General features: G+C 52.8%; 3 protein-coding genes across 3 annotated transcripts; 1 reads left to right on the forward strand and 2 right to left on the reverse strand.

The window, feature by feature from the left end:
* Nucleotides 1-2588: 2588 nt before the first annotated feature.
* lag1_6 (Sphingosine N-acyltransferase lag1) lies at nt 2589-4315 on the forward strand (the record flags this gene model as incomplete). Its single annotated transcript, XM_053192197.2, has 4 exons — nt 2589-2829; nt 3000-3313; nt 3372-3659; nt 3710-4315. 4 exons carry the CDS (start codon nt 2589-2591, stop codon nt 4313-4315), a joined length of 1449 nt encoding a protein of 482 aa, XP_053050361.1.
* Nucleotides 4316-5104: 789 nt separating this feature from the next.
* N0V96_011391 (uncharacterized protein) lies at nt 5105-7661 on the reverse strand (the record flags this gene model as incomplete). Its single annotated transcript, XM_053192196.2, has 3 exons — nt 5105-5664; nt 5725-7335; nt 7400-7661. The coding sequence occupies 3 exons, from the start codon at nt 7659-7661 to the stop codon at nt 5105-5107; spliced, it is 2433 nt and encodes an 810-aa protein (XP_053050360.2).
* Nucleotides 7662-9206: 1545 nt separating this feature from the next.
* DUR3 (urea active transporter) lies at nt 9207-11502 on the reverse strand (the record flags this gene model as incomplete). The annotated part of the gene is made up of 5 exons (XM_053192195.2): nt 9207-9519; nt 9588-10539; nt 10596-10888; nt 10954-11363; nt 11425-11502. 5 exons carry the CDS (start codon nt 11500-11502, stop codon nt 9207-9209), a joined length of 2046 nt encoding a protein of 681 aa, XP_053050359.1.
* Between the last annotated feature and the right edge of the window lie 4465 nt (nt 11503-15967).

Consider the following 15967-nt stretch of genomic DNA (forward strand, 5'->3'; position numbering starts at 1 on the left):
GTTGGACGTTGCACAGATGAAAATAGGGGTATCTCACAGAATGTCTGTGAGACCTGGTTGGGCGAGGTAATAGTACATACAGCACCACATCATAAGATACAACGTGACACGGTGACAGAGCCTAGAGCCTTAAAGACCTATCAGAAACCTGGCAAAAGCGAAACTAGAGAGCAAAAGAAGAATGGAGAGAATAGCAAAGTCGACATGATGAACAGGGGCATGTATAATAAACATCGATAAGAGTCTAGGGGCGAAAATCACTTCATTTTAAACGCGGTGCATGTCTGCGAGATGAAGATTGCCAATGCCCGTGCTATTGTTCCAACGTGCCCTCTATTAAGATGACGAGATCAGCAGTAAACACAATAGCCAGGGAAACGAGGAGAGAGGCAAAGAAACCAGAGCAATTTAATTGGATCATTGGGCAAGTGTTGAAACTTGTTGAGGACGAGGAGACCCGCCCGTCCTTTCTGTCTCTCTCCATCTTCAACTCCCGTCTCCACGTCCGCAGCGTTGGTTTCCCCTCCCTCCACTCTGTTCCGGACAGCTCTGCCTTGGAATTGATTCGAGTTGTCCAGCATGTGTCGCTTGTACGGATACGGATATTCGAGTCCAATTATTCGTTTAATAGACTTGATCCGTTGGTGTCATGGTTGTCTTGGTGAAATGCAGAGAGACTGAGAGAGTGGGCAAAGGGGACTGGGGGGAGGGGTCGGTTCTCTCCCGACGGCGGGCTACAGGCGACGACAATCAAGCTTCCAATCATTTTGACAATTTAAATGGAAGGCACCACCACCACTGTCCACCGCACCGTCCAATTCCACGTCCCACGTCCCACGTCCCAGCGGCCCAGCGCAGCATCAATGGATCGAGCTGCAGCCAGACTCGAATGGGATAAGGGGTCCCCCACCCTTGGGCCCATCCTTCCTTCCCCCAATTCCCCTCTAAAAAGTGCGGCAGGTACGTACCTTGTACCGCACTCATTCTGGGAAAGAGAGGACCAGGGACCAAGAGAACCCTGGTGCTTTTATTGGCCGACGCCAACTGCCCACATCCCTTTCCCATGTCGCGCCTGCCACCGTCAACTTTCTCCCAGAAGTCTTTTTTTCTCCCTCCAGGTTCTGTTCCATTTTCCAATGGCAAGCCGTCTTCACCGCCTTTGATGAACCTGTTCGGCTCACTAACAGTTGGCCGGCGATCTGTACGGAGTACATGAAGGTTACTATGGGCATGTACAGGACCTAGACGGATTTTGAGAGAGTGAGAGAAAGAGAGAGAGAGAGAGAGAGAGAGAGAGAGAGAGAGAGAGAGAGAGACTGGGAGCATCAAACTCCAACAGAACTTTGAATCTCTCAGCGGTTGGTTTCTACATCTCTAGGCCACTTCTGCCAAAGTCAACTGGGTCTGGGTGCCGGTTCCATTGACTTGTCCCTTCCCTTCCCGGGGCTATGAGCAAGGGCAATATACCTAGAGGCTAGAAGGCAAGAGCAGGTTAGCAACGTGTAGGTACATGAGTACTTTTTACCTCTGTGGAGCCTCCTTTTTTCTCGAGACGAAGCTGGGCTTTTGGGTGGAACGACGCGAGCCACCGGTACCCAGTACCTTAATCCACGTTTCCCTTCCGTGCTTTTTCAGCCTTTGGCTAGGTTTTCCGTCTCCTGAAAGTGAATGGTAGGCAGGACTAGACAGAAAATTATCGGAACAAAAGTATTCGTGACTTGAAGAAACTCTGTCCCAGCCACAGCTGCTACCTTGTATTCTTCCAGACTCTGTCAAGATTCTTCCAGTGTCATTCTCTCTCTCACGCCCAGCCTCAGTCCAGCATATTCTCTTATCCAGCTTCTCCCCTCTTCGCCAAAAGTACGGGCAGACAGCTTCACTAAGCACCCTTCTCCGGTCACTGAAGCAGCAGCAGCCAGCAAGAAAGAAAGACCGCCGCAGCCCGCATCCTCGCACCGCACCCACAACACCACTTCACACACCAAACGGGGGGCACCATCTTGCTGCACTCCTGATCCCAGCAACTTTCTGGAGCAACCGAGCAGATCCTGACCTAGGCCTTGGCGGCGTGTACTTCTGTATTCGTACCGTCCAGCCTGTCCTGCTACGGTCCTCTACCTGGACCTGACCGCCGTCCAGTCCACCGTCCCGTCTTCGGTCTCCATTGTGTGCGACGTTGCCCTTTCGCTCACTTTCCCATCCTCTTGATCTTCAACCTCCCTAAAACCAACCAAGGACGTTCGTTTTCCCCCCTCCCCTCCCTTTCCTCGACCACGACACTACCAGAAGCGCCCGTGACGACCTCGTCGCGCTCTGCGGTACCAAGCTTTCCGACAAGTGCTCCTTTGCGCACCGAACCCGCTCCAACCGCGTGTCGATAACGATCTCTCTTCGTTATCGCGGCTCAGCACCAACCACAACCACCACAAAGGATCACTGGGCTCGACGGCTACCCGAGAAAACACAAACGCCAAACTACGACGCAGCCGTCGCTGAGCATTGCAGCCTTTCTCACGACTCGAATTCCGGGTCGCTGCTTTCTTTCATATTTCAATTGAGTACCAATTGGAGCTCCAGTCGCGCGCATCATGAGCGACACCACCAGCAACAACGAGGCCTCATCGCCAACTTTTGAGAAGCCTGTCAGGACCAGCTCCGCCGGGCCCCAGATCCAGCGGAATGCCAGCACTAAGCAACTCAAGCTTATGAACGGCCCCCTTTACCAGCAAGGACACAACAACGTCAACGTCGTGCTCATTCGACGGGTTAGGAGGACAGACGACAGCGCTTGGAAGATGTTGAGTCGGTGGATGGTTGAGAACCAAGTCGGTACGTCGTCTTTCTTGTGCTCTGTCTTCTTACCCTTTTCATTACCCCACATCCACCTCTATCAAGCCACAATTGGATATGCTTGTTGTTACACGGCATACATCACTGCAATGCTATGCCTCCTATTTGCAAAACACGGCTTGAACATAGCTAATATGTGCCGGATCTAGGTCTCTCCTTCAACCTTCTGGCCCTCCTTTTCCTCGCCCATTTCTTCATCCCCAAGGCGCAACCTCACACGATCAAGTTCTTCACCCTCTCCTACTACAACCAAGAAACTGGCCAGTATGGCGCCGGTCTCGGTGATTCCTGCCTTCTCGCCTTCTGCATCATCCTCTTCACCGGCCTGCGCGCCGCGACCATGGAATACGTTCTGGCGCCCCTGGCCAAGGGATGGGGTATCAAGAAGCGCAAGGATCTCACACGCTTCAGCGAGCAGGCCTGGCTGTTGGTTTACTACATGGTCTTCTGGCCCCTGGGCATGGTAAGTTTTGGCTGTCATTCCAGCTTCTTTTGCCGAGCAACCTCTAACAATAGCACAGTACATCTACAAGACTTCGCCCTACTGGTTGAACCTCAGAGAGCTCTGGACAAACTGGCCGCAGCGTGAGCTCTCCGGTCTCAACAAGTTCTACATCCTGGCGCAGTGGGCCTTCTGGCTCCAGCAGATTCTCGTCATCAACATCGAAGACCGCCGCAAGGACCACTGGCAGATGTTCACTCACCACATCATTACCTGCACTCTGATTTCCGCCTGCTACAGCTACCACCAGACCCGGGTCGGAAACCTGATCCTCGTCCTCATGGATGTTGTCGACCTCTTCTTCCCTGTACGTCATAGCTCCCGACCCTTTATCCTGCATAAGCTAATCAGTCGCAGCTCGCCAAATGTCTCAAGTACGTTGGACTGAACACCCTCTGCGACTTCATGTTCGGTGCCTTCGTTCTGTCTTGGCTCATTGCCCGCCATGTCTTCTACCTAATGGTCTGCTGGTCTATTCACACCCACATCCCCGAGGAAATTCCCGACTCGTGCTATACCGGCCAGCAGCCCAACCTGGTGGGCCCGCTACCTATTCCCGAGGGTAAAAGCTGGATGATGGAGCCCTTTTACAAGTCGGATGGCATTGTTTGCTGGAACTCTACCATTCGCTGGGCGTTCCTGATCCCACTTCTTGCTCTGCAACTCATCACCATCGGATGGTTTTTTATGATTCTTCGCGTTGTCAACAAGGTTCTTCGTGGCGGCAACGCTGAGGATGTTCGCAGTGATGACGAACTCGAAGGCGAGGAGGAGGGCGACTATGTCTACGAAGAGGAGGTCGCTCTCGAGGAGGAGGTTGGCGTCGAAGATATTGACCTCAAGAGCTGGGAGCGGAGAACGGGAATCAAGAGACAAGCAAGTTCCTCAGGCGTGAGCCTACCCGGCCACAGCGACCGCAAGGAGCTGCTTGGTAGAATCGGCTGCGAAAAGCAGGTCGACTAAATCTAACGACTGGGTGTCGCCTATGAAGCCATGTAAAAGACCTCGGCGGCGCTAAGTCCGGTGTACACAAATGAGTTGGTGGTATAGGAAGCGCTACAGGGGAGAGGAGTTTTTCCAGAAATGGTTGGCACAGTCAGGGAAGACATTTGCCGACCTATACTAACGTACTACTTTGCTAGAGCATAGTGCAGCGCCTGGATGGCGGGCACACAGGCATAGATGACATTTGGCTTTGCTTTTCCGCGACGTAAAGAAAGAAAAAAGGGGAATACGAAAGAGGGCGAGAAGGGTTTTATATCTCGCCTCTCTGGGATCTTCACCGAGTTGGACTTATTCAAGAAATGAATCAAAAAGTATTTTGAGTTGATGAATATAATGGCTGCCCTATGCATATATCACTTACCTATCTCTGTACCTTACATGTTTTTATCGATGCTTATTCGTATTCGTGTCAGCATAAACGAAGGGCGAAGGACAAGGTAGCAGTCACGTCACTTCAAGATATACCATCACGCACTTAATATTTTCCAAATCATAGTCCATCTCAGGCCAGAGCACGACAGGCTTGGCTAAACATCACCTCGTGATTGAGCACATCTAAAAGATTGGGGACTGACGCCAACCAGAAGAAGAAGAAAACTCCAACCGTTATCCAGCCATCGTCATCCGACAGAATGTCACATCATACCAAAACCCCCCAAATACCACCGAAAAGGGCATACAAATCTCCTTTTTCTTTTTTTTCCTGCTCCATTCATTCCCGGCTGACAACGACATATCCTTATTGTTTCATGCTACATCCGCCGGCGTGATGGGGCGGAAAACGCCATTCTCGAGCAAATACGACCCAGGTCGCTGCGCCTGCACCAGAGCTCTCAACGCAGGGTTCCTCTGCGCCAACACGTCCTCCTCGCTCTTGAGCAGCACCACGTTTCTAAGCCCACCGCTCGCCTCGACGCTCAGCTTCCGCAACAGCTTCGTCGTCAACTCGTCCTGCGCGCCGTCGGGACCGCGGACGACGACCCACGTCACGCCGCCGAGACGGGCCGTGACGACGCCCGAGAGCAGACCGGGGAAGAGCCAGGGGTACTGTAGGATCTCGGCCTCGAAGGCGTTGATCGACTCGCGGGCGGTGGTGGCGTAGGACTCGTTGTTGAGCATGGTGCCGAGGCGGAAGAGGTTGGAGACGGAGACGGCGTTGGTGGAGGGGAGAGCGGTGTCCATGCCGTCCTTGAGGCGGAGGATCGTGTGGGGCGCGTTCTCAGCGGTGGTGTAGAAGGCGCCGCATGAAGAGCGGGAGGCTGTGGATTCCGGGGCCGGGCTGTCGTAGAAGATGTGGATTTGGGCCTCTGGGGTGGTGTGTTAGTTCGTTTCTGGGGGTTAGGAGGAGAATGGGAAAGTATACTTACGCTGAAGCTCGTCGGCGAATACAATCCACTTCTCGTCTGCAGTCACCTCGTAAAGGCCAATGAGACCTTCAATGAGATAGGCATAGTCCTCTGCCAAGGCCTTTGTCTCACCCACGCCCTCATGGTATATCCTGTAAAGAGTCTTGTTGATCTCATCCCAGAGGTTGGCTCGAATGAACGCAGCGGCCTTGCTGGCAGCCTCTATCGCAGCTTGGCTCCTGGACGCATCAACGGTCGACAAAGCCAGTGCAGCCCTTGTCAAGGAGGAAATCACCAGGCCGTTGCGTCCCACCACGATCTTGGTGTCGACCTCGGGTCTTGGGCGTTCTTTCTCTCTGTGTGCCTTGAGTTTTTGTTTCGCTGAAGTGACCACCCTCTTCACTTCATCAGTGGTAATGCCAGCCTGCCGTCCAATTTCTGAAATGTCCTTGACAACACGCAGAATGTTCTCATTCATGAACTCGTCGTTGGGATCCTGGTCTGGCTCGACATTGCCATGCTCAAGCACATTCCAGTAGGATGCAGCCAGCGCTGCCTCGTGGTCATCTCCAATGACTGTGTCGAACTCCCTTCGTGTCCAGAGGTTGTAAGCTCCCTCTCGCATATGTCTGTCTCCACGTCGGTAGTACGAGTCTGCAGCTTCGCTAGAAACAAAACCACCTTCGGGTAGGCTGATGGGGAAGCTTGTAAGGTAATCGACCAACTCCACCACGACGTCGTAAAACTCTTCGTCCTTCTCGCCGCTACCTGCAATCAGCCATGCATCCAGGTACAGCCCAAGAAGCAGAGCATTCTGGGCAACGAGCTTCTCGAAGCGCGGAACACTCCAGTCTGCGGTGACAGAGTATCGCGCAAAGCCGGAGCCTCCAACATGGTCGCGCAGACTGCTGTCTCGCATCTTGCGCAATGTGAAGAGGGCCATCTCCGTAGCGTGCGCGCACTCTGTCTCACCCACAACATCCTGAGCAGGGGGAAGATACCGGGGCAAGCGCAGCAGGAAGGACAGCTTCGGTGGGGTCGGGAACTTGGGGGCCAAGCCGAAGCCGCCGTAGACGGGGTCAAACGTGCCGGCAATGTGCGTGTAAGCCTCCTCAAGCTGATCCAGGTCGAGCTCGCTCGACACGGCGGCCGCGGCTCTGCCGGATTCCGGAAGCTCCAGCCCCGTCTCTGATCTTCCAATGGCGGCGGTCTGCGAACCTGCGACACCCGGCTGGACCGTGGCGGTTCCTAGGGTTCCCTCCGCCGCGAAGTCGTGCAGCTTCACCACGACCTCCTTTGCCTCCTGTCTACACCGCGACTCCTGTTCTCTCCACACCTTTTGCAGCTTGCGCAAGATGGCCAGGAAATCCAAACGTTCTTCGTCGTCGGAACCTCCATTGTTAGAGCCGGGAGCTGGGTAGTAGGTCCCGCCAAAGACGGGCTCGAGATCAGGGGTCAGGAAGAGGTTCAAGGGCCAGCCGCCTGATCCGCTCACAGCCTGCACGTAGTTCATATATATCGTGTCCAGCTCTGGACGCTCTTCGCGGTCGATGATGATGGGAATGAAGGACTCATTCAGGATCGAGGCGCATTCACGGTGGGTAAAGGACTCGGTGGATGTAAGTCGCGAATCTGCAAAACAGAGGTCAGCGCACATAATCGGGTATCCACGAGGCTCTGTCATGCGGCCACTTACAATGGCAGGCTTTGAAGCCAATGTGCAGAAAGATCAACTTGTTCTCCTTTCTGGCTCTTTCGATCGACTCGTCGTCGAGCAGTTGCCAGGCAACACGGCCGTCCGCATGGCTTCGTACGTACGGGCTCTTGCTCTGCCCGACCCTGTTCACCAACGGCGGGGCGGATTCATGTACGTCGTTTGTCTGCTGGGCTGGGGGCTGCGGCGGCTGGGGATCGGCCTTCTCAGCCCGTGCCGCTTGCGATAGTTCGGAAGCGACCATGACGGAATGCTGCAGCGAGTAATGCTCAGGATTATGAGATGTTTGTCGAAGCTAGTAAGGCTGTTGGCTGTGGCTTTAGATATGTATACTGGCGGCGTGGAGCGTTGGTAACACCAAGAGTTGCAAATGCTTTTCGCGGAACAACTGTTTACGACCTTGTATTGAAAGATCACGAGATATTTCCGCAAGTGGTAGCGGGGACGTCGAGGGTGCTCGTCAGTCGGCCCGAGGCGAGGGTATCCGGGGCAAGAAAGTGCGGTAAGGGTAGTCTTTCGAGCCCGTTCGTCGTACAGATCGGGGTAGAGAGTCAAAGAGGGCGAGTCATGCAGCGCAATGCGAGGTTTTCTAGAAAAAAGGACTTGCCACGTTTGATCCTGCGGTGTGGAAACAAGCGACCCGTTGTTTATGTCTTTGAGCGGCAAGTCGAAAATGTTCGAGAGGATCCTCAGGGTCGGTGTCTTTCGATGACCAGACGTCACTGCGGGCTGCTGCTGCTACTGCTGCGCAGCGACCAAACGGTCATTCGGCACGTAAAATGCGCTGCCCCACCATTCGCTTATCCCCGAATGAGGGGTATTTCTATTATGTAAGCAATTTACTTCCCGCTGTACCTTATTTCATGCCTATCTATCCGTTTCCATCTTAACCTCAGAAGCATACAGATCTATAAGATTTCTTACCTCAATATTGCGTGACATGGTACACGAACTAAATGCCTTATTGAATAGATTGCGGAAGTTCACATTAGCGAAATCCCAACCACATGAGGGATTATACCCCCGCTCAGCTCAACGCTAAATGTCGCAATAACCGCTCAAGCTTTGGCTTCAAACTCACTTCCGATTCATGCGCCGTCTGGTGCTGCTTTTCCGCTGGAGAAATCCGGCGCAGAGTCGCGATCAACGAGCCGTGACTCGCGACTAGAGCATTTGGACAGGCCCAAAGTCTCGATCTGTGACCCGAGAGCTATGTATCGAACGGGGAACATCAGGATGAATCTGTCATAGGAGGACAAGGGTTTGAATCTTCAGGACGAAAGTGTCTGGGTGAGCGAAACGGCAGTGAATGCTTAAATCGCATCCCTGTCTTCAATCTAGCCGAAGACCTTTCTCCAACGGAAGAAACCTGCTTACTCATTCTTTCGGCCGAGTCTTTTTCAAGGCCGTGTTTATGAGTGCGAGGAAATCCGGCTGTGGACTTACCAAACCTTACAGAGCCGGCTGACGATGCCGTCTTCATGAATCGCTAGGCTCAAGAGGCTGAGTCAAATAACAAAACTCGTTTTTTTGGAGCGTCCAATAGTCAAGCATTTGTAAACGATACATCTTCTTATGAATTCAGACAGCAGTTGAAGCTCATCGAATTCAGGAAAGTGGCTTATGTCAAAGCACGACATTATTCAATTCCTCAGTATCTCACCCCTGGATATCTCTTCCCGAAAGATTCATAATAAACGAGGGTATAACGCAAAACACAACTCCAACCAACTTTACCCCTTTTTTGCAACACATCTGTTTCCTTTCTATTCTCACCAATATCACAAACTCAGGAAGAGATCGCCTCCTTTGTCTCGCCAGTCTTCTCCGGCGTAGCGGTTCCAGGGCTGGTCTTCTCATTGTTGTCATCCTCACCCTCGGTGATGATGGGCAGACGCGTCGGCTTCTTGCCGGTGAGCATGGACCTGAAGGTGTGGACGAGGGTGCCGCGGCCCTCAAAGATGGGGAACAGGCCGACGGCAAAGAAGGAGCAGAAGATCCAAAGGATACCGACGACGACCCAGCCGGTGAAGAACGGCTTGCTGAAGATGTAGCCGGAGCCGTACATGGGCATCGGCCAGAGGATGAGCATGGCAATGGTCCTAGGTTTTCTTGTTAGTATCACTGTGTAACAGGCAATGAGCGGGAATGGATCGAGAGTTGTACTCACATGAACGCCGTCATGGAGACGGAAATCTTAAAGGCACGCGAAAGCATAGCCTGCTCCTTCTCGAACTCGGCCTGCGACTCCGTGTTGCCAGGTACATCTTCGAGATCAAGGCCAGCGGCATTGGCAAGCTCGTGATCATCGCCTCTGCGGATCGCCATCATCGACTTCCAGTCGTAGCTGTCCAGGCCAAAGGCCAAGGTAAAGACGGGGATCAAGACGATGGGCGAAAGGAGGGCAATGACATTGCCAGCCAGCATGGGGCTGTTGGAACCCGTGCAAGTGACGTCCAGAACACCGCAGGTCTTCTTCGCCGTGACGAGCCAGCCGATGATGGCGAAGGTGGTGCCGACGATGGGGGTCAGCGTCGCAGCCCACTTGTTCTGGCCCTTCCAGACCAGAGTCAAGGTTGCCGGGATGACGGCCGCAGAGATGAGGACGCCCATCAGCACGTAGAGGTAGCCCATGGAGATGCCGTTGTAGAAGAGGCCGACGGAAATGGAGCTAATGATGACGGCATACACGACGACGCACACGTGGGACATGTAGATGAGCCTCTTGCCGCTGGCGTCAGGCTTGAAGTAGGTTCGGTAAATGTCGTACGTGAAGATGGAGGAGACGGCAATGAGCTCGGCCGAGGAGGCGGAGGTGACGGCCATAAAGATCATGAGGAGGGTTGCGACGGCACCGCCCTTGCCGAGGAGGGCGACGGCGGCGTAGGGAAGGGCGAGGCCGGCGGAGACCTCTGCCTCGGTCATGCGGTCGGGGAAGGTGGGGAATCGGGGGTTCGACTCGAGAGCGAGGGCGGAGAGGCCCATGGTGGTGGCGGTAAGCCACGGGATGGCAAACCAGGAGAGACCACCGAGGATGTAACCCGGGAGAGCGTGAACTGGTGACGCGGCGATTGCCTTGTTGTAGTAGCCGTTATCCAAGAAGACGGTACCAAAGTTGCCAACTGTTTTGGTTTACGTCAGAAGGTGAGGTCCTCGGGAGATGGAGAGCGTCACTTACCAATGTTAATAACGAAGAACTCGACACCGCCCTGCGATCTCATCGTCAGGTAGGAGCCCTCAGCGTTACCAGAGACGGGATGTCTTGAAGCGGCCTCAACGAGAAGATCGTAGACCTTGGAAGGGCTGCCGAGGACGTCGGAGTTGGCATAGGTTGTCAACGAGAAGAGGATGATGATGATGAGCAAGATGAATGTGTGAACCCAATCGGTGAGGAAGGTGGCTTTGAGGCCTCCGACGAGGGTGTAAGCAACAACTCCCACGGGGAGCAGGTAGATGGCAGCCACGGTGTTCCTATAGTTCCCATGTCAGTTCCTGTTCATGTGTTCTCAACAGAATGCTAGAGGCTCTTAACGTACATGCCAGTCAAAGCATTGACGGTCGCCGCACCACCCACAATCAGCATCAACGTGACCAAGATGTTCGTCATGAGACCAAAGACAATGAAGACAATGTGCGTAGCCGTGCCATATCTAGCCTTGATGACTTCGAGGAAGGTGTGGGCGTTGGGTGCTCTGCGCTTGAGCTCAATGGCGAGGGTCGCAAAGAGCAAAATCTGGACAGTCGCGCCCGAGGCGTACCAGAACGGGCCCGAGACACCGTACCGATAGCACACGCCAGAGGACTGGAGCAGCGTGGCTGCCCATGTCCATGAAGAGACAACTGCAGAACCAACGAGACCAGATTTGACTGTTCTGCCGGCGGTCGTGAACATTTCGGAAGTCTGCAGCTCCCGATTGTAGCGTTTGAGTACATAGGTCGTGGCAATCTGCATCATGACAGTCAATCACACGTGAACATCATTGCGTAATGCGTCATGGCCGACATACCATGCCAATGGCGAAGAGAAAGCCCACGCCGAGGACGATGCCGTAGCCGACGCCCTGGTTGAGAGCTGCTGTCACCATCTTGGGCCAATTCGTCTGAGGCCTGGACTATGGAGGTTATGTGAAGCTTAGAGAGAAGCTGCTGTACCTTTGAGACAAACCCTACCTACATCCCGACGACTTGGGACCGGTCCTCCTGTATATATGTATCTGCACCGGAGCAGGCTTCCCTTACAAGCAAGCACAGTTTGGCCGGCGGCAGCATCGATCCCGAACATTGTCCTACGGCTATCGGAGCTTAAACTACCGGACCTACCCTTGTCCCATGTGCCAGTCGAGACAACGGTTCGACATTTGCCCCCACTCAGACATGAACAGATACAACTGCCAGGCTAGTTGACATCGCATCATGGCGTAAAGCTGGCTGGGGATGAAGGGGGGACTAGCAGCAGGGGGCCCAGAAGAACAGCAAAGGCCAGGGTGAGCCGAATCCTTCAAGATTGTACCTCAACTTTGAGACTTGAGACGAAGGTTGAGTGTAAAAATGAAAGATAGCGTGGGTAATACATAAGGCACGTCGCTAAGAGGTCGCCCGCCACACATGCACAGAGGCGTACTGGCCATGCAGGGCAGAAAGATAAGGCCAAAATTCAATCAGTCATAGAAATGGTGTTACCGTCTTGCTGCCGTGTGCATGTCCCGGACCAATGGCACGTCTTCATAATCTGACAGACGTTAGCCTTTGGTTAGATCTGCGGCCAGTCGGGTGCTAGGGGATTGCTTGTTTGGGGTAGCATCTGCGTTGGACGGGGCCGTGATACGGCAGGGCGATATCTTTCGGCGGGGGGGAGTTCATGGGTGGGTTCACACTTCATGGAGTAAAAAGCGCGTGAATAGCTGCAGGCTTCTGCCGAGACCCCATGTATCTGATTTCATCAAGACCCAACGGCCGAAGATCGCTTAGAGACTTGATAATATTTCAATTTTAGATTGGGGTTGCATAGAAGGGTGACAAAAGAGAAAGGATTGTAACAACATTTCACACTTGTGAGAAGAAAGTGATTTCCAAGAGCCATAGAGTCAATGTCTGAAGGAAATTCGGTAGCTATTGGGCTCATCTTGCTGACTTCAGCTGGAGTGAGAAATACCTCGTCAATTGGGCTGCTCGGTTTCGCGATGGGTGGTCTGAATACATTTTATTCGCTGATGGCCAAAGACACACAAGAACGACAGGATGTCAAGCTCGATCTCAGACACAATGATCTGCTAGATGGCCCGCACGAGGGTTTCTCAGAGACTACCTCCTCTTTGTCCTGCAGCAGCTCCATGATCTGTGACGGACAGTGGTGGAGAGTGGCCGGCGGCCAAGAAACGATAAGGAGCTACGCTACGGCTCCCGCACCGTTCTTCATATCCCGGCCCGCTAGCTCGAGGGCAGAAAGGCAGAACGGATAAGTTATGGGCGTCGTCGGGTGGTTGACATCAGAGTTCGAGTCGAGGTTGCAAATCGTGCGCCGGTATCAGCGAGAGGGTTGACAGGGAGAGAGATAAGAAAACGCGATGCGTGTGGATGGCGTGGAGAGCCACGGAGTTATTACACCCCGGTCCATGCACGGGCCACTGACAAAAGAGATCTCCGCAACTCTCACTGTTTGTTTGCATGTGGGAGGGGTGGTATGGAGATATCTCAGTACATCGCGACTGATGATATCACATTAATATTTTATATCTGGTATGAGATGGTGTCAATCGCTGTGGAGTATACTATATTATTAAACAGTCATATTCGGTATTCATTTGGTGGTGGTTGACTTAGGTCCGAGTTCATGGCTTACACCTGAATTACTACAGCCAAGAGTGACATTCAGTGATGATCAGGTCAAGCTTTTGGCGAAGCATTTTTCCAAGAGAAACCAAGAAAAATGTGGCACCGCCGTGGATAACTTACACCTTGGCTCTTGATCGCGCCCCGTCTTATCAGCCTGCGATGACTTCACAGCTTAGCTTCTAGGATACATGTAATCCATTACCAGTGATTTGAGTCATAATAACCATGAGGGGGGGTTCTTCACAGACTGCAAGTTAACTTACAGCTTGTGTAATGTTATCAACATATTCAGATGGCGTGGCCATCCCACGCATGTCTCTCTGGCCCTGCATGCCAAGCACCAGGACGTCTACGCAGGTGATATCATACAAGCCAGCGACTTCGCAAGTTCGAATCTAGCCAGCTGCCAGGACGAGGAATTCCAAGATGAGTGAATACTAGTAGTCAAGTACTCTCATATGGTCTTCGAGTATTAGCTTCGAGGGGCCTGAGCCTTAGAGCAATACCCCCCGTGCCCCCCGTCCCCGGAAGACCGGGTGTGAGGCTACTCCTGCCGCTGTAAGACATTCACCCTGACTGTACTCCGTAGACTAGCAGTGATCAAGCCGCCGGCCTGGGTCAGGTTGCATGAGCTCGCATGGGAGCATGTGCCCGCGGCCAGGCCTCCGGGCCCAAACTCTGCGCGACAGTTCCCCAGATCTGCCTACATGGGCCTTATCCCGATCCGGTGGACGTTATGTAGTAGTAACGGCGAGTAATGGCAGCTGAGTTTTGTCCAACATCCTCCGTCTTCGGCCAACATCATCTTTTGTATACATCCCTGGTGCGAAGACTAGTGAGCGAGAACTCGACGGCCACGTCGCCGACAGCAGAAAGGACTTGAACTTTACCATGATTGCTAGAACAGTAGATGGCAGACCAGACTGGCAGGACTTTTGAAAATCTCATTCGAGAGGTCCCACTCCTGGTCGTGAGTTCCTCTCCATTTCATCTCATTCCCATTAACCTAGACTTCACAGCCAGAAGAGCTCGAAGGGACAGCTACGCACACATTATCTCTGGTTCTATCCCTTTCTATCCGCGGATGGGGGTATTCCTAGCCAATTCCATAGATACTATGAAGTATCAACAGGTCGGCAATACCATCAACATCAGCTCCTTGAAGGACACCTTACTCAGCGACAAGCTCTTTTCAACCTCAAATATCGCACACCCCTGGCGATCCCATCATATCGTACATCCATCACTACTAAAATTGGCAATCCTGCGATAGCTATACGTTCTCTGGTTGATTCTCGTCTCCCCGCCCGTTCGGTGAGCAGTAATGTCTAGAATCTCACTTGATCCAGCCAGAGACCCTCGCGTTGCCATCTCGAGGCTGTGTTATCACACCATAGGGAGTCGGTCTTGGCAAAAGCCTTCCACGTGATGAACGACTGAGTGATGAGCGAAATAGTCTTCTGGAGCAAAACGTTCTTTCCTCACACGTCAGGTTCTCGATGGCTAGTCCGTAAATTTCAAGGCCGTGACGATCTCGTGCAGATTCTCGCCTTATGGCTTCGTCGCGGTTCAGGTCATGTTTGCCCGCCTCGGAACTCGACTCCATCAGTGACCAGAACCTGAATGGAGGGCGTATAATAGGGGCACTGAAAGGAACGCACAATGGTGATCCTCGAGGGAAAGTGAACCGGAGAAGCTGCTACACTACCCTCGATGCCAGACGATGATCTGGAGCAGTTCAGTGAAGAGTTTGAGAAACCTAGCAAGTCTGATCCGAGGAAGTGGAGAGTCACCACTGAAAAGATGGAAAATGAAGAGAGAGACTTCGTCCGCGCTCCATATATGCAAAATAGGATTTGCTGTCAAGTCTTCTTTTCTTCGTCCGCAACTTCCTCAATGGCATCCACAAAACTTCACGATGCCGCGCTAGGTTTTCGCTCAGGATTCCTTTGCTTACACGGAGAGGCACTCGGATCGCTGATCCACGTCCGTGTCTTAGTTCAGCGTTGGGAGTCCAGCGAAGGCCATCTTTCAGAAGCCAGAGACATGTCTCTCCGGTGTTTTTACTCCGCCTTGCCATGCGGGAAAAGCGCCGCCTTGGTCTTTGGAGAGAACGAGCTCCATTTTCTTTTCACTTTTCTTTGCCACGAGTCTATACTATACGAGGCTCTGAGCCCCGTTGAGCGGATGACGGTAATAGCAACCGGACGTGGTGTGCCAAGCTGATTTCAAGTTCGAATGTGGACGAGAAGTACGGATATCCACGGTGGTATCCTATGAAGGATACCTACTTGCCCAGATATGTGCCATACCGACAATCAAACATTATCATTCCTTATACAGTGAATGGAAACAGAAGCAGAGAGTCGTCAGCATAGACGCCCATATGCCAATGACTTATATCTAAACGAAACACCAGTCAGCGATCCGGAAAACCTGCAAGAAAATACCCTCCATACGCACAAAATCTCTTCGGCATCAAGCAACTCCTCGGGATACCAATCTAATAAATGCCGTCAAACAGAAAATCATAACCAAATCCTATAAGAAGCATATTCGTTTCCCACAGCGCTCGAGATAAATGAAAGAAGCTCTCATTGCCGCAACCTCTTGTGGCCTCTTTCTCCCAAACATCCAAAACCCCATTTAAAAGGAAGAATTTCTCCCACATACCCGTGAATCCCCCCCTCCCCTATTTTCAACGCTCACTCTACTCTG

The sequence above is a fragment of the Colletotrichum fioriniae genome, assembly GCF_027942845.1.
Source record: "Colletotrichum fioriniae strain IMI 355084 chromosome Unknown scaffold_17, whole genome shotgun sequence".
Lineage (NCBI taxonomy): Eukaryota > Fungi > Ascomycota > Sordariomycetes > Glomerellales > Glomerellaceae > Colletotrichum > Colletotrichum fioriniae.